This window comes from Embiotoca jacksoni, unplaced genomic scaffold, assembly GCF_022577435.1.
Source record: "Embiotoca jacksoni isolate LCO1_2020_lvr unplaced genomic scaffold, fEmbJac1.0.p SCAF_47, whole genome shotgun sequence".
Lineage (NCBI taxonomy): Eukaryota > Metazoa > Chordata > Actinopteri > Embiotocidae > Embiotoca > Embiotoca jacksoni.
Genome location: NW_027185400.1, coordinates 771344 through 789139, shown reverse-complemented (window position 1 = coordinate 789139; position 17796 = coordinate 771344). Strand labels below are relative to the sequence as shown.

Here is a 17796-nt window from a genome sequence, read left to right as displayed (position 1 = left end):
ACATATTGTACATTTGCAACGTATCCACAAATAATACCCAGTGTTCTCCAACCACGAGCTGCAGGGGGCGCTACAGTACAACTACACCAGACTCCAGCTACTGAAACACCACCAGCAGCACATTTACATGCATTTTCAAAGCTTCGTGTGTTGACGTCAGAAGTGTCGTCGTGTAGTTCTGTGCTTTGAATTCAATCCAAGGCACTTCCTCTTCAGACTTTTAAAATGTTCTGGACTTTTGTGCCGCCCGAGCGACACCCGACAGGGTTGCTGTGCGAGGCAGTAACGAGAGAGGATGAGAGCCGTTTTACGGCAACGCCCGGCTTCTTCTTCTTTTTTTTTTTTTTTTTGTACAATCCAGTCGAGCGACGACGTGCACGATCGGCATGTGAACTCGCCGGTTTTCCCGGCCGTCCCCGAGGAGGCCCGTGATGTTGTGAAGATGCTGTTGAACGCAAACACGCTCGTACCGCGAAGTTTCTTTCAGCCTCATTTACGTAATCATCCGCCTCAACGCGCCCGAACCCCCTGTGATATAAATAAGGCGACGATCGCCAGGTCTGATATGACGTTTCATAACAGTCGCCCTTCTCCTTTTAGCTTTCATTTCCCAGTTATTAGAAAACCCACATTTCAACACAAAACGAGTCCCTGAAAAAGTCCACTTCCTAAGAAGCTGGTCTCCCTCTATTTCTCCCTCGTTCCTACTGGAGCGTGCGGCTCTTGTTGGTGGTGACCAAGGTGGCGGCTTGAATGACCCGGTAGCGCTCGCGGAGATTTCTCCTCTTCACGTGCTCGTTGGTGATCTCTATGACGTTCGCGACGGGGAACCAGCCCTTCTGCCCGTCAGAGAGTCGGTTCCCTTCATACCAGCCTGGGGAAAGAAAAGAAGAAGAGGAGGAGGACGGAGGGAAGGAGGAAAGAGGAAGGAAGGAGGACAAACAAGGGAATATTGGAGGTTTCTGTATCGTTCATGCAAGAAAAGTCAAAAACAAATCAATAAACTGCTAAAGCGGAGGGTTGAGGATGGAGGCGGGAGGGAGGGAGCATGTCGGTGACACAGAGTCATATTAGTACACCGGACTTTTCACAGGAAACCTGTTTGTTCCACTGATGATGCCAAATATAGAAAGGATGGGAAAAAAAATGACATAATGAGCACACATTGCTATCTCGACTGAGCAGTTTCAGGTGCGGGGGTATTGTTTGCTAAAAGAGGAAAAGCTTACAGGCCTGTACGTGAGCTCATTTGAATGTGCGGTGGTCAGTTTGTGTCCGATCATCAGGCGTTCTTACCCTCGTTGGTCTTGCGGATGACGTTGATGATCTCGGTGGGCTCCAGGGTGAGCTCGTCGGCCTGCTGGGCAGCGTACTGCTCCACACACTGCACCTGAGGACAGTCTGAGACACACACACACACACACACACACACACACACACACACACACACGCACACAGGATCTTTGAGCAGGGGTGCAATGCTCTTTGTTTACGTACTGAAACACACCTCCTGCTATTTTAAAAGATGGTTCAGGATTATTCATCTAAACTGTTATTGTCTGAATTCAGTCACAACACATTCCTGCAAATGTTTCAGAATAAAAGCTTTCTTAAGAAACGACTTTTGTCTCCTGAAATACTTGCAGGCTTTTAATTTGAAATGGACACAGGAAGTGTTGCGTTTGTAACTTTAATAAGACAAACGGGAGAACCGTGAACATGTTATTTCCTCACTTAAAGGGGAAAAAAAAAAAGTATTTGTCGTTTGCGGTGTGTGTGTGTGTGTGTGTGTGTGTCTCTCCTCACCCCAGTCTTCATAAATCACTTCATCGTCTTCTCTGTCGGGGTTGGTGGGGTTTGGGAAGGCCGCCATCCACCTGTGCATGTCGGACCTGTTGATACAAACGGCTCCAACTTTAAAAGGGTCTCGCGCTTGGGACACATCCTGCCTGATGTGTGTAATAACAGGACGTTGTTAAGTGCACACAGTCGGCCCAGAAGTAATCAGGTAAAAAGGCCAAATGTTTGATTTTCTCGGTGAAAGTCGGCACAGGTTGGATCTATGAGAGGAGCAGGGCGTTGTTTTATTCATTTATCGTAGATACTACCACGAGGAGTTTCCAAAATTATAATTTTTCACTTTAGATAACTTATTTAATTTATCTACAATTTTCCTTTTTACGATTTACTTTTTAGATTGGATCAGCGGGAGGGATGTGCTGCCTGTGATTGGTTCTTAGGTTGTGAAGCAGATGATTTACAGTAAAACAGCCAATCAGAGCAGCTTAGAGTCGGGTTTCCAAATTTGAAGACTATTGTTTTTCTTTGTAACGTGTTCGTAAAAATGCTGAACCGTCGTAGAGGCTGTTGTCAGTCGATTTAAGAGTCGAGTGCGTACTTTTCACAGTCGGTACTCACTGGGAGGGAGCTTTGAAGAGCCGCTCCATCATACGTCCCTGGTGGTTTTCCAGCAGCGTGAGGCTGAAGCAGTGCTCGTGGGGGACGGCGCCGCTCCCACCTTCATCCACCGGCTGCACCTGCACCAGGGAGCGATGGGCGTGGTCGACCACCACGAAACGCTCCGCGCTGTTCAAAACATCGAACGGGAGAGCAGGATGTACATTAACGGCAAAGTAGGACTGACGGCCAAGTCGTACTTTTTGCATCTCTTCTCTTCCTCTCTTTTCTTTTGGCATCACTTCCTGCTACATTTGAGAACGTTTGGAGTCACTTCGCTCGTGCTGCCATACATACACATAACGTATTACATCATTAAAAAGACACAAAAACAAAGAACAATTTATGTTTTATGTAACTGCAGCAAATATATGTTAAGTCATTTCATAGGCTGTGTTCAAAATGGCGTACTTCCCTTAGTACATTAGGATATAGTACTCTGACATGTTAGTACACGGACTTGTGTACTACCTGAATTTGGTAGTTTTGCCTCAAACCGCACAATGTTGTTTTATACTTCCCAGAAATTACCGCAACATTTCAATGCATCACCTCCTCACGTATCTGCAGCTTTAATTATTTTACCCTGTTTATCAGGGTAGTGCTACTGAAGAAGAAACACTTGTGTGGTGTTCAGGGACCGTTGAGTGTGTGATTGTGTCCTTTTTGGACCGTCTTGAATGCATCATCTGGCTACTTTGCAGTAACTCTGCATGTTTCCGTACTTGAGTGTGAACGCACTTGTGCACCCAAAATAGTGACTGTCTTCTTTATATAGATTTTTTTAAGCAAGGATTGTAATTTATCTGCAAAATCAAAGGCTGAAAATGTCGACATCGCTCAGCTCTACTTCTTTTTTTTTAACTACGGCAACGTTTTTCTGTTTGTTCAATCAATCAGCGAGTTGTGCCTCACCCCTTCTTGGTGGCGATGATGAGCAGGTCGTTGAAGAGGAAGAGGTAGATGGGAGTGAACTTCGCCCTCATGTTGAAGAGCGTTCCTCCTTTGGACATCTCCTGGAGCTCTCCCTTCTTCTCCAAGTATCGAGTCTGAGAGACGATCGGGATGGCCTGACGACGACAGACGGCGAGGAGGAGGAAGCTTTTACCTCCTTTCAAAATAAAGGAGCGACGTACGCGGAAAAAAACCAAACTGGTGTTTTTACCTTCAGCTTGTCGAACTCCAGCGTTTTAGAGACGTGAATCAACTCCTCCATCTGTCTCATCTTTCCCACCTGAGTGTTGCACTCGGCAATAATCTGAGAGTGAAAAAGGGGGAAATTATTCAGTCGAGTCGAGAGAAATCCTTTTTCCTTTCACACTTAAAAGAACCCATATCGGGTTCCTTCCTCTGGCCTCAGAGGCACTTCTGACTCACTGCCATGACACTCAAGGAAATCCTTCATTCAGACAATAGCTGACATCTCATTTCCAGAAGCATGTGAGACGTTTAAGGGTCAAATTACGCGTCTGAAGAGTGACGGGTGTTTACCTTCGACACAAAAGCCAAAGCCTTGGAGGCCGTCTGCTCCTCTTTCGTCCCCTCCTTTGTTCTCCTCAGGATGTTCTGCAACGACAAACAACAACTTTCTATTTCTGCAACGGACACACATCGTCGGCAGGACGCATTTTTTTTCCCCCGTCCTAGCGCAAACAAACAAGGCCGGGGCGTGTGAGGCGAGGTGAGTCCGTGTGTTTGCTGATAGGTCTCAAGGCGGCGAGGAGCTAGAGAGGAGAAGATTGCAGCGGAATGAGAACATTCCTGCGGCAAAACACCGTGATGAACTCGAGGCCGCTGCCTTTCAGCGGCTGGCGGAGACAGAAGGGTCAGTTATGCAAAATATTTAAGCGAACTTCATTGCTGTCATGCTCCACTGACGTTGTTACGTCACTGACCTGCTGAGCTTTTCTCTCACGGGAGAAGAAAACCAGAAGCACATTTCTACTTTCTCAAATAAATAGAACATATTTTAATACGACACATTTATTTCCCAATGGGATTATTAAACCATCTTGGCTTTACAGGAAGATCCCAAAGGGACCGAACCGTTTGTCTTTTCTAATTAATCTGTAGTTTGGAGTCACAGATGCTGTTTTAGCCTCGCGTCCACTAATTATGTGTGTCGACTGTGGTTACAAACACAGAACGCCCTGGAGAGATGATATATCTCATCTGGGCCGGGAACGCCTCATGGATCCCACTGGAGGAGCTGGAAATCGTTGCCTTTGAGAGGGACGACAAGCTAAATTCTGCCGCCACAGCGACTTGACCTCAGACATGTGGCAGAAAACGGACTGATGAGCAGTGTAGTTATGTTACTGTTGTTCTGCTTGAAGGAGTAGTTGGACATTTTGGACACATGAGAAGACTGACACCACTTTCAATCCTCCTTCATTAAGTATTAAGCGACAGCAATTAGCTCATCTTAGAAACGGAGAGAGCAGAACGTTCGCCGGATTCGGCCTTGAAAAATGTCTTATCGAGCTCGGTAATGATGCACTAACGTGATTTACTACAAGATGCTGTTTGTTTGTGTGTTGATATGCAAACTGAAATATCAACGGGCTGACTTTTGTTTTCTACTCGGGTAGAAAAGGAGGTAGTACGAGCTGCCGGGGGAAAATGAGAGGCGACCCAACGGCTGAGTGGTTAGGGTGCCGACCAAGTGAGCGCTACGCTGAGCAGAGAGTTCATGGTTTGAATCCCAACGATTAGTGCTTTTGAAAGACCTGCCGAGGTCTGTTGGTCTGCTGGTAGAAGACGCACTGGTTCACTCGGCAGCCTGAACGCATGGCGCTACATGAGGAGCACAAACTGGGGCTGGATCGCACGCAGAGCTGAGACGGGGTTTACTGTCTTTAAGCTCATCGCCTCCCGGCTGTATGTTTTCCTACTTCGTCAATGCGTCTCACCTCAATGAGCATTTTGATGCGCGTTATTCGCTGGAAGGGCAGCAGCAGGAAGGACATGAAGGGCAGCCGCTGGCACTGAGGCGACTCCTGAAGACGGGAGATGACGGCCGCAAACTGCGCGTTGTTCTTCCTGCAGATAAAAATATCACTTTATGTACGAGTCAACGCGATAGAGACCCAAACAAACCGCCTGCGTTCCTTCCAGCTCTATCTCCAAGGTCAATATGAACCGATTCCTTACATGATCGCCGTGTAGGTCTTCTCCTGGTAGATCTGGTTGCGGACGTAGTCGATGTAGGCGGGGAAGTTGTGCTGGGCGTGGTAGTGGATGATGTCACAGATGTCAGGGAAGACCAGCTCCTTAAATATGCGGTCCTCCAGGTCTTTCAAGAACCTGTGGAATCAGACGGTAAAGGTTTCATTATAAAGCTGCGGGCGACCTCGTAGTGAAAGTTCGAAGAACCACGAAGAACAACCAGATAAAGACTTTGTTTTCTTTGTGCTCCACGTGGCTTCAAAAGTCAAGAAATCACGTTTTTCTCTCATCATCTTTCCTCCAGAAGTCATAAATCGCCCTCCAATTTCCCTTCATCTCCCGACATCCTTCTTCTCACCTCTCGCTGACCTCTCGGACCCGCAGGATGTTAGAGAAGAGGGTTTTTCTGTCTCTGATGATCATTGTCACTTCCAGGTCCCGGCTGTCCAGGAAGTGTTCGGTCAGAACGCGGAGGGATCGAAGGTAAGAGGCCTCCGATGTCAGAACCTCGAACATGCTCTGCCGGGAACAACGGGAGAGATGTTTGAAATTAAAAAGGGAATCGTGGAGGCAGGAAAACAGGCCATTTTTATTTATTTTTTTAATCCAAAAGACGTAATTAAGATGTAATTATAATAGAGTGAGAAAAAGTCTAATATGTTACTTATAAATGTTTTTGTTTCGATTGTATTTTTTGGAAACTAATCTATTTTTAAATCTATACACACAAATTGATTCACAAATTGAAATAACATCTATGTATAAAATCCATCTGCTGTAGTTGTTACTTGATATGTGGATTTTTTTTTTTAATTAGAAATATAATTTTTTTTTTACACATTTTGCCTTTATCTGGTGGAGTAAAGCAGAGAAACAGATGATTGTCATCCTCATTGTTTTTTTTAATTTATTAAATTCAGAATTGTATCTCGGTTAAATCCCACCGTGACTCTGTGTGTTCGCAGCGTTTCCACAACTAAACTACCTGACCAAAAAAAAACTGCTGAGAACAAAAATCACTTCCGGTACTTTCATGGATTATTTTGTCCTCCTGTTCTGCCTCGTGTTGTGAAGTTGAAACTGTGACTGGAAAAGCTTTCAAGAACTGCACACCGGCTGGATCGATATCTGGGAGTTATACGGTGACGCAGAATGGACTCTAATTTATATATAATTTATATATAAGCGTCACATTATTACTTTAAAATGGGATTTCAAATGTGATGCTGCATCTCTCCTTTCTCCTCTCAGCCTTATCGATTTCTCTTTATGGAAACTCCCCTCCATGCATTAGCCTCTTTTTCCCCTCCCCTCCCCTCCCCTCCCCTTTCTCCTCTCCTCTCCTCTCCTCTCCTCTCCTCTCCTCTCCTCTCCTCTCCTCTCCTCTCCTCCTCCTCCTCCTCCTCCTCCTCACCTCCTGGTACTTGCACTGTTCAGGCGTGAGCTGCTCCAGCACTCCACTGTCCCGTACAGCTGGGAGGTCCTGCCACAGGGTGCTCTGACCCGGGGTGGGCACGGGGCTGCTTGTGAGTGCTCCATTCCCGGTCCCGGTCCCGGCCCCGGAGCGACGGGCGGTCCAGTCCATCGCATAGTCCGCACTCGTTTTACTGATGTTTCGGCAAACTGTCTGCCGACGGATCTCCTTGGTGATGACGGTGGCGCGGTAGGTCTGGTACAGAGGCTCTGAGGGGAAACGAGTAGAGAAGATGTTGTTCCCACCAGACGATACAATTATACACTTTATCGCCTGTTTATTACCTGCAGAATCAAACCCAATCTATTACAACAGCCTTGTCATATTTGGACATTGTTTACTTTTTATTCTTTGTGACATTTTATCCATTGAATCAACTCTTTTTGATATTCATTTTTTAACTTGAACTTTTTAACTTAACTTTCATTTCATTACAACTTTATTTGTACTGATACTTTCAAGTTAAATTAGTGGACACGACCAACTCAGCACTTTTTCAGGGAAAGGGTCAGTTGGTGTTTGGTTGACATACTGATCATTTCTCCTGTTAAAAGTATCACTATGATACCTCAGTGGATCTGATTTATCTTTGTCCTTCATGGTTCAGTCTTACCGTCCTGCAGGCGAGACTCAAAGATGAACGAAATCTCCCTCCTGAGAGACTCCCCTCTGAGTGGGCACGGGAAGCAAGCATGTACAGAGGAGACAAGAATCAGTCACAATATTTATAGAAACACCTGTTAACTCTTCAGTTTTCTCTTTATGTCAACAAAATACCACACGAGGAATCAAACCGTTCCTACATACTGTTCGCCCTCCGTTCTCTGTGTGTAGTTTTTAGTGAATGTTACTTAAACAGGAGTAAATGGTCCACTTGTTAGGGACTATTTTCTGTGTGGATTCACATTCGTTCGGAGCATTCACGGCAGCAGGATGGTGAATGTTGGACTGATTGAAGATAGAAGAAAGCGGCCAGATTTCGTGGTAACACAGATGTGTGTCACTTGGAGCAGCAATGTGACGAACCGATGTGTTCTTAGTGAATTTGAGTCGACAACGGATGTCACGTCGCAGAGGAATACGAGGCTAAAGTGATTGACAACTCACAGGTCTTCCACTGTGTCGTCCTTCTCTCCCTCACTGCCTCCATTCTCCTCTCCTAGCAAAAACAAAAAAAGACAAATGGGGTCATTGCTTTTGCAGATAATGAATGTGTGCATCATTCATGACTCATTTCAGCAGAGATAATATTATTTGTTCAACCTTTTCTCTGTGTGAGGGACTGCAGCGAGGCACTGCTGAGCCTCTTGGGATCCGTCTTCGGAGTTGGAGGTGGGAGTCTGTGAGGCAGGAGGGGGCTGGTGGGAGGCGGGGTGATGGCTCGCTGAGGGCTCAGCCCGCTGCCGGTGGAGCTGCTGGGGGAGGAGGGTCGGAGAGTCCGCCACTCCTCCAACGTGGGCTGGGGGAGAGGGATGCCGGCCCGGTGCACCGGCGTCAGGCTGCGGCTCTCCTGAGGCACGGGCATCCTCGGCGGGATGGCCGGCGGAACGTCCTCCGGGCTGGAGACGGGTTCCGTGTCTGTCTGGAAGTCGGACGTGGGGTCGGAGGTGCTGTAGGACAGTTTGCACCGACGGACCGGTTTGCGCACTTTGATGACAGGAACATCCGGCTCCTTCTTCAGAGTGGGGTCGACCACAGGCAGCGTGACCTCGTAAATGTTTTCTTCTTCATTTTGGACGGGTCTGTGCTGGACTGGAGGGGACTGAGAACGTTTTGGGGGAACGGGGGGAGACTGGGAGCGGGTGACCGCAAGGGAGGCGAGGACGGCGTGGGGACCCGGGTCCGAACGCCTCCTGTTCTCGGCGATCAGAATGTCCAAAGACTGATGGAACTTAGTTTTTTCTTGTTTTAACACCTGGTTCTCATCGGGCACAAAAGTCCTGTCCAACTCGTCCCCGGCCTCACTGTCCCCTTCCCCTCCTCGCTCCTCTACCTCCTCGTCCTCCTCCCAGTCCTCCCCGTCCTCCGCCCGCTGCTCGTCCACATCGGTGCCCTCCTCTTCCTCCTCCTCCTCTTCCTCCTCTCCCTCCTGCCCTCCGCCGTCCTCCAGGTCCGCAGGCACCCATATCAGTTTCATGCCGGGCCGATGGAGGTGGCACACGCAGCTGCAGCCGGAGTCGCAGCAGGGGCTGTGGGGCGTGTCCGGACTTAGCTCCGCCTCCACGTCACCTCCGCCAATCAGCTGAACATCCACTTCTTTTCCATCAGGCGCTGCATAAAAAAAAAAAAAAAAACACAAACTGTTTTCAGAAAACACAAAGGAGGTAAATCAGCGTAAACTTGTCTGACATTCTGTATTTTTTCCAAATGCTGTAATTTTTCTCGAACACAAAGCTGACGGGTGTGGACGAGCCGTTTCCGCTCCGCTTCTTTCCTCCATGTGTGTCCCCTGATAGGGCGGCTCACTTTCATTAAGAGCTTTTTTTGGTTTGCTCCCCCCCCCCCCCCCCCCCCCCCCCACACACACACACCCCCACCCCCATCTGCTCTTCTCATCACAGCTGCACGTTTTCACACTGGACTGCCGAGTCAGCAGTTCGTCATTATGCAAATGCAGCGCGTTTGGAAGTGGTGTCTTCAAATATTAATGGAAAGTTTGGAGCACAGCAAGCGGAAAAATCCAATATTGACGAAAGGAAATGGATGAAAGAGAGTGTGTGTGTGGGGGGGGGGGGGACGGTGGGGGGGGATGAGGATGAAGGTCAAACAGGTCAGAGAGGGAGGAGGTGGAAGGAATGGCGAGGGAATAAAAGGCAGAAAAACAAAGCAGTGAAACAATTCCACTTATTTTACAAATTAGCCGTCGCCGTGCTCGTGACGCCAGCGACAGGAATGCTGAGGCTCAGAAGAGGTGAATATTTGTGATTCTGAGTGAAATGTCTCAACAACTATCAGAAGGGTTGTCATAATAATAATAATAATAATAATAATAATAATAATAATAATAATAACTTTTCATCTCGGGTCAACACCAGGTCTAAATTCTAGTTGCCTCGTAACCTCAGCTCTACTTTGTGTTCACACGCTGCCAAACATCACAACAGTATAGCTGCTCCACATCTGTGTGCTAACAGTTAACACTACCATTTATTGGCAGAATGCTGACATCAGCATGTTGCTCATTGCACTGCTGAGCTTGGTACAGCCTCACAGAGCGGGAAACCATATTAATCTTCTTTTCTTTTATTGCTCATTTAACAGTTACATGAATTTAAATGACATACAAAGGAAAGTTTTTTTTAATAATTGCTAAAATATCTAATGTCATCTTTTTAATCGATTAGTCCACGGACAATATTTTTTGATAATGAAAGACAAAATGTAAAATATCATTTAGCATTGAGTTTTGGGAAATTATGTTTTTACATTTTTAAAGTTTAAATGATGAATTTAAAAACATTTATCAGAGTAACTGATGTGAAAATAACCAATCAGTTGCAACCACGAAGAGATTATTTTCTTTTAAAGCTGATGTCATAACTGAGAGTACCTGAGGTCCGATTGAAAGGTTTTTCTTTCCAACAGGGAACCAAAACAAGGGAAGTGATAATAACGAAGTATAACAGAAGAGGGAACACAAAAGTCTCCAATGAATCAGAGGAACAATTTAATGTCACTTATTCCGGTTTCCCTTCACAATAAAGTGGATCATCATGACACAGCAAAGAACATCGATCAATAAACTTCAGATTAAGACTGAAAGCACGATATGACAGATATCAAAACTGCAAGTAAACACGGCGAGCTTAACTTCCAGATTACTTGATTCTTAGGAGCATTCTCACACACACACACACACACACACACACACACACACACACACACACACACACACACACACATTGAGCTGACTGACTTGTTTGTGGCGGCACCACACCTCTCTGTCTGAGAGTTCACTAACCTGTACATCTAACACCAAATCAATCCCGACTCGCACGCAAATATCTTTATCTTTAACTCTTTGCATCAAGTGTCCCAAAATGTAAAATCCTGTTCCGCCTTCGGGTTTATTCAAGAGTTTTTGCCTTTTTAGTCTCAAACGTGTGGAACTGGCTGAGTGTGAGCCTGTCAGACGACATGAGGACTTAAAGAGAATGAACTACGTTGTGTGGCGTCACCTGACCTTTGGCCTAAAAAGTTGCAATGAGTCATTTTGCTGGAAGGTAAAAGTGTAAATCGTGTGACACGTTACTCTCGAGCATCTTTGGGAACATCGGTGAGGTGAAGACCACCCTACCTGATCGACCTCCTCCCACGCTCTCCATCTGTTTCTGCAGGATGCGGCTCCTCTTCACGGGCAGCGGCGGCGCCTGCTCCGTCCTGACCTGCAGCCGGAGACCGCTGCGGCCCGGTTTGGGCTTGATCGTGGGCGGCCTTTTGAACCGCTTATTCGCTGTGGTTTCTGCAGTACCGTTGGTGGGTTGTTCCCCCTGTTCATTGGACGCCTGTTTGCTGAACTTGTTCACAATTCTCTTCACCTTCCCACTGGAGAGGCTGGACATGTCCCCCTGAGGAGAGGAGCTGGTTTGCGCAGCCGGTTTCGGAGGGATGTCCGGTCTCGCCTTGGCTTCGGCCTTCATTGGTGAAGGAGACGCGGTCCGGTCCTGGACAGACATGGCGGCTGGAGCGTGTCTTCTCTTACGGCTGACCTGACCAAACGGCGGTCAGGCTGTGAGGACAAAGGTCAACGTGGGCACATCATCATCACCACCTGGTGAGTAAACAGAGAGGACGAAAGAATATAAGAGATTTATAATAAACATTTACAACGAGGAAATGAGCATTAGATAATACAGCAGTTCTATTACAGTATAATCCACAGTGCTCTCTCTCTCACACACACACACACACACACACACACACACACACACACACACACATCTCAGGCACAAAAGGACTTTGTGCCGTAAGGAAAACACTCCTTTATTGTGACATCAGTCATACCTACAGCGGCGCTTGAAAGTTTGTTTGCAATTTTATGATTCCTAAGAGTCCTTTCCGAGTCCTAAAAGTAGATGAAGAGAACCTAATTAAACAAAAGAGACCAAAATATTATACTTGGACATTTATAAATTGAGGAAAACTATGTTATATATGTTTGAGTGGTAAAAATATGTGAACCTCCACGATCTGCAGCTGATTAATTTGAAGTCAGTGTGAATGTGGGCGTGAAGTCTGAGCGTCAACAGCATGTTTGTTGAAGTGTATCGTCACGTACAAAAGGAGAATTCAGAGGAGCTCGGACGAAAAGATATCGAGGTTATTTATAACCATTGTTACTCAGTGAGGTGTGTCGTCACCGCAGGCTTCTCTCACATCGTCTGATGTTAACGTTCACGAAGAGAAAATGCAACGACAGCAGTCCAAAAAAAAAACCAACATTTTTTGAACCTCTCTGTTCAACAGAGCCACAAATTAGTCCGTCCATTTAAATCAATCAACACATCTCTCAATCGTACTGAATGACATGTGACCATTATAAACCTCATGAAAGAGCTGCTGTATTACAGTTAAAGTCTGTCTGTGGTTTTAATGTGACGATCCCTCACATGTTAGTCCAACTTCTTACATTGTTATTTATTAATGAGCCCCTGCTCAAAAGTACAACCCTATTTATTAATTTACCGTTTGAAAGCCCTGGATGTGTCAGCAGCATCACAACAGCGATGCTGATCAAACATACAGAACAGTCAGATTTCCATTTCAGACTGTGGAAAGTCTGCAGCAGAGCCGAGATCTTTTTTCTTTTTTTTTTTTTTCCACATTTGATATGGTGACATGGCATTTTCTTCCTTCGTTTTCTGGCATAAGAATACAGTTTCATGTGATTCATGACACACAGGTTCAGTAAGTTTTAACAGTTAACAGTTAGCAGTATGAATAGAAATGTCTATTAATAAACTCCACCCCGTCAACTGCTGCCCCAACAGGTGGAGTAGCATTGAGCAACCGTGTGTGTTCTCATGCACATATATCAGCACCCTTACTTGTCCTTTATTTACTTTATTTTTTTTTCTTCCATGTGTGTGTGTGTGCGACAGCTGATGTCATACTAAACAAGGGTTAGCCATCCTCTGAGTCACTCAGAAACAAGAGCAAGAGATCTACGGTAAAACGTCCCGGCGCTGCTTTGTCTGATTCCTTGATGAGTTAATTTAGCGTGTAGCTGCAAGCATTTAGCATCACACACGTCGCTGAGCAGCTGCAACGCAGCAGTGAGTCGCACTGATTAATCATTTAGTATTTAAAATCCACGTCCATGTGGGTCTGTCAGCTGCTCCTGACTGAGATACCTCTGACATAATTTGGCTTGAAAATGACTTGTTGATTAGTGGAAATATTCTGTTTAACTGATATGAAAGTAATAGTCAACTGGAGTAAGTGGACGCTGGTTCTATTTTACATAATTACTAGTTAAGAGTCCTATTTAGCACTGCTGATGAGGAATATAAATATGAAATTATTATTTATTATCAACACATGTTCTACCAGATTCTTAAAGGGGCACTGTGACACTTTTACAAATGAAAGTGAGTGAACTCATCGCAGTAATACAGGATAACAGTTGTGTAGGAGGAGGTTTTAAAGAGTATAAAAAGAGTATTTATCACCACAGGATTTACAAATATTCATCGTCTATTATCTGGTCTGTGTTTGAAACTGGAGATCTTTTGAAAAATGAAGACATTTGCCAGGCATTGATGGTCTCATTAAAAACACTTATCAAATAACAAGTCACTTTACTGTTGATTCATTTGTCGATTATTTTCTTGATTAATCAGTTTGCCGTTTGGTCTTTAAAGTGTCACAAAATGTCACAGACACCAGCCCACTGTAATGGTTTCTGAACTTGAAAGTCAACTCGAGCCAATAACACAAACCGGTTGCTATTTATGATCGAAAGAGTACATCCAGCAAGTCAGACTGGTTGGGTTGGGATCTAGTTAGCATATAATAAAGAGACACGCAGCGTTTCATGTGTCAGGCTGAGAGGAACACCTTTCTGGGCTGACGAACAGCCACGTATGAAAAAAATTAAAACAGCACAAAATGTCCTTCTTTAGTACACGTACTGCTCCTTTTCTGATGCTCTCCTTAACGTTATTCCTTTGAGATTTAAAGTGTTCACATCCACAGTTTTCCAAAATATACTGAGACATTTTTTCCAGAATAAAAACAACTCTCAGACATCAGGGAACACAACAATAGCAGCGTTGGACGTGCGTGGGTGGAAAGTAGGTCTTCCAGGTTTCAATTTCGAGCCCTCCGGTAATTATCATTGTCCACACTGGTGACAAACAAACCTCTAATAGGAGGGTGCGTTCCCCCCCCCGAAGCACTCTGTAGACAGAGGCAGCAGCACATTCAGACTGTGTGTTAATGCACTTATAGCTAAAATGAGACACTTGAGGTTACATCTTCCCCTCACTTCCTTTCAAGCAGCACCCATCAGACCTCACCTCTTTTGTTTCCCTCCGCTCTATTGACCCAGTTAGTTCAATAGCTGCGTCCTCCAGCCGACTGGACCCGACACACACTCGGGCCGGGTCAGTGGGCTAGCCATTCATTCCAGTCAGTGTATTTTGTCCTGGTTAACCCAATGCATATCAGACAGGGTGTGATCCCTTAAATAAAAAAGCGGCCCATTAACACAATACTCTGTGTGTGTGTGTGTGTGTGTGTGTGTGTGTGTGTGTGTGTGTGTGTGTGTGTACAGTATGCCATCTGCTCTAGAGACTAATGGGTTAGTGCGAGTGTATGAAATGGGTAGGGTGGTGGGGGGGGTGGTGGGGGGCTTTAAGAGAGCTACTCTGCTGCCTGACCGGCATCAAGCAGTGTAATACATGCGATGTGGATGTAAGCTCCACGTTGGCCAGGAAGACGAGACGGAAAAGGTGTGTCAGGAAGGAAAACAGAAACACACACGGAGGCTAGGAAGCATGGAGGAAGAAGCATAGAAGGATATATGGTGAAATGATAGATAGATGGATGGATGGATGGATCGATAGATATCTCTCTCTATAGATATATATATATATATATATATACAGATAGATGTACATATTTATATATATAGAGAGAGATACATATAGATATAGATATATTATACAGTAGCCTATGTGTGTTGTTTAGGTCTTATTAGAAGTTACCAAGAGGAAAGTCACAATTTTAAGAAATCAGAAAGCTTCCGTAGGTGGTCAATAACAAAGAAAAATTAATGTCAAGCTAGACTATTCAGAAACTGTTCAAAACAGTTCAATGGGCTTTCAGAATTATGAAAAGCGGTTTATAAACAAAACATGTATTATTATTACATTACACAACCAAAGCCGGACTGTAGCTCTTCATCTGTACTGTATTGTTTAATTCATACTGTTTTCACACTTTTCTTAACTGAGAAAATATCCCGTCAAAATGATTCTACCTGAGAAGATAATGCAGTGACACCACTGCAGTAAATAATAATTACTTTTTCAGTAAAAACAACGCCGCAATAATCTTGTAAAGCACTTTACAAGTGTTTCAGCGGTTTTCCATTGGAAAACTGGTGCTCACAGGCTGAACCAAAGTGCACCTGCTAAACTAACTATAACGTCCTAATCTGGGTTAAAACATAAATTACAGAGACAAAAGATTTACCCGTGTAATCCAGACATGCTTGGATTTTTCTCCTCTGTCATTCGGCTCTAGAGTCGGCAGTCCAACATACTGCTCCTGGCTTTGGCAAGAAGGAATAAAACCCTCAGGATAAAAAAAAAAAAAATAAATAAAAAAAAACCGGTCAGGGGCGCAGCGACACAAGCGCACTTTAAAACTTAACTCGTCCCGAGTCGAAATAAAACGTCCGTTAAAAAAAAAATCATCCCGTAAAAAAAAATTAAATTAAATTTTAAAAAAAGCAAACGTGGTCAGTTCATCGTTGTTTCTCTGACATGTTCGTTGTGTGAGCACCCATCACCCCTCTGTTGTTGTCTCGTCTTTGTTACCAGCAGCATATGAGAAGTGAGGACGGGAGGAAGAAACGCAGCAGCAGCCCCCCTCCTCCCCCACCTCCACCACCTCCCCCCCTCCTCCCCACTGGGCCGGTTGGTAAGTTACAAACACTGACGTGTAACGGTTCCGGTAAAGAATTTCAAAATAAAACCATAGCTATATAAAGGCTGTGTAAACTACTCTAGAAACCAAGTATTTTTTTTGTTTTTTAATGTCACTTTAACAACATTGGCAGTTTGTTTATCTTCTTATCTTTATCGGAGGCATGACTAAAGGCATAACTGTGGAAAACATGCACGATATACAATATTAGCAAAAACACCTTTTAATCGAAGCTATTAAAGTATATGTCATGTGTGTTACTTTTTAAATATGTGTGCTTTTCTCTTGCATGATAATGCATGTATTTGGTTTATTCTCAAAACGTGCTTTACTAATTTTGCATTAGCTCTTATCTCAGGGACTCTTATTTTGTCATATTCCCGGCACTTTCTGGGTGTTTAATTTTGAATGTAATAGCTATTTGGTATTTTAATCTATTGTACACCAAAAAAAAAAAACTATCATTAACCTCTAGATGTATTTATTTAATGGTTAGTATCGGTGTTATTCCTCAACCGGTGGAGAAGCAGGTGCTTTGACTGCTGTATAGGCCACGCCCCCTCCTCCTCACACACACACACACACACACACACGCACACACACACACACACACACACACACACACCTCTGTGTTGCACTAGCATCCGACTCCCACAAGTCTTTGCTCCCACCTAGCGGCATAGTTTGGAACAGACGTGAAGTGCATTTGAAACAGGAGAAACTATATTTTTCTCGGATCACTCTGAAATGTTTGGTTTACACAATGCAAGAAGTAAAAATGATATATATATTTTGTTAGTTGTAGGTTGTAATAGTTCTGCATATCAATATTTTATAAGAAGAACTCATATGACTAACTGTAAATCTTTCCAATATAACATTTAGATTTATGGATTTATGTTGAAAACGTTTTAATCACTATAATTATCAAGTCCAGTACTACTTCTAAAAATAACTATTTTGCCAGCCTAACTCAAATTCAAGTGTTCAATAAACTTCAATGCACATTTTTTGAGTATTTCTTGGCATCTGTTTTGAGTGACAATATGAGTATAAACTTTTTTAGACCTGTTTAGGGTATTGTTGCACGGTGCTGTATTATAATGTTTTGTGAAACAAATGAATCACAATTACACTCTCAGATACGCTCGACTGGTTAATTTGGAAATTTATACTTAGTTCCCATTTCAACAATATTTTATTACATTTGGTTCACCTTTTGTAGTTTGTATTATATTTATTTTGGATTTATTACAATTGTGACACCAAAAATGTGTACTGATGTTGTTATTGGTGACAGGCTACTGCAATGGCAACTATTTGGGTTAATTGCTGCAGGATTGGTATGGATACTGATCCAGGAAGGCAGGACACATGGATGAATGAGTCTCCCATATTTGCCAGGAGCAGATGTTCAGGGACGACCTGGAAAATATTGTGAGTAGAAGGGGTATGGTGGGAAATCTGTGGTCTGGGGTCCCAACCGCAAACGTCCCCTCGCCAGGGGAAGAATTAGTTGTCATTATTATTTCTAGTACACT

General features: G+C 44.4%; 1 protein-coding gene across 2 annotated transcripts; it reads right to left on the bottom strand.

The window, feature by feature from the left end:
* Positions 1-302: 302 nt before the first annotated feature.
* On the bottom strand, positions 303-16166 carry arhgef15b (Rho guanine nucleotide exchange factor 15b). Of its 2 annotated transcripts, none has more exons than XM_069169929.1 (16): positions 15800-16166; positions 11397-11870; positions 8363-9370; positions 8207-8258; positions 7713-7768; positions 7040-7308; positions 5984-6144; positions 5611-5763; positions 5370-5499; positions 3949-4023; positions 3623-3715; positions 3373-3527; positions 2419-2586; positions 1807-1892; positions 1297-1401; positions 303-874 (listed from the first exon to the last, which is right to left on the bottom strand). In XM_069169929.1, exons 2-16 carry the CDS (start codon positions 11773-11775, stop codon positions 705-707), a joined length of 3060 nt encoding a protein of 1019 aa, XP_069026030.1. In that variant the 5' UTR covers positions 11776-11870; positions 15800-16166; the 3' UTR covers positions 303-704. The 2 variants fall into 2 exon arrangements, with proteins under 2 accessions (XP_069026030.1, XP_069026032.1); XM_069169931.1 differs by lacking the exon at positions 15800-16166 and adding an exon at positions 12104-12115.
* Positions 16167-17796: the final 1630 nt, after the last annotated feature.

What these genes read in the sequence shown, in the direction of transcription:
- arhgef15b (XM_069169929.1), bottom strand. Translation starts at nt 11,775, where the DNA reads ATGTCTGTCCAGGACCGGACCGCGTCTCCTTCACCAATGAAGGCCGAA. An exon ending in ATCATCGCCACCAAGAAGGG is followed by an intron (nt 2,587 to 3,372) that starts GTGAGGCACAAC and finishes TGTTTTGAACAG; the next exon opens with CGCGGAGCGTTTCGTGGTGG. An exon ending in CTCTTCAAAGCTCCCTCCCA is followed by an intron (nt 1,893 to 2,418) that starts GTGAGTACCGAC and finishes TTGTATCAACAG; the next exon opens with GTCCGACATGCACAGGTGGA.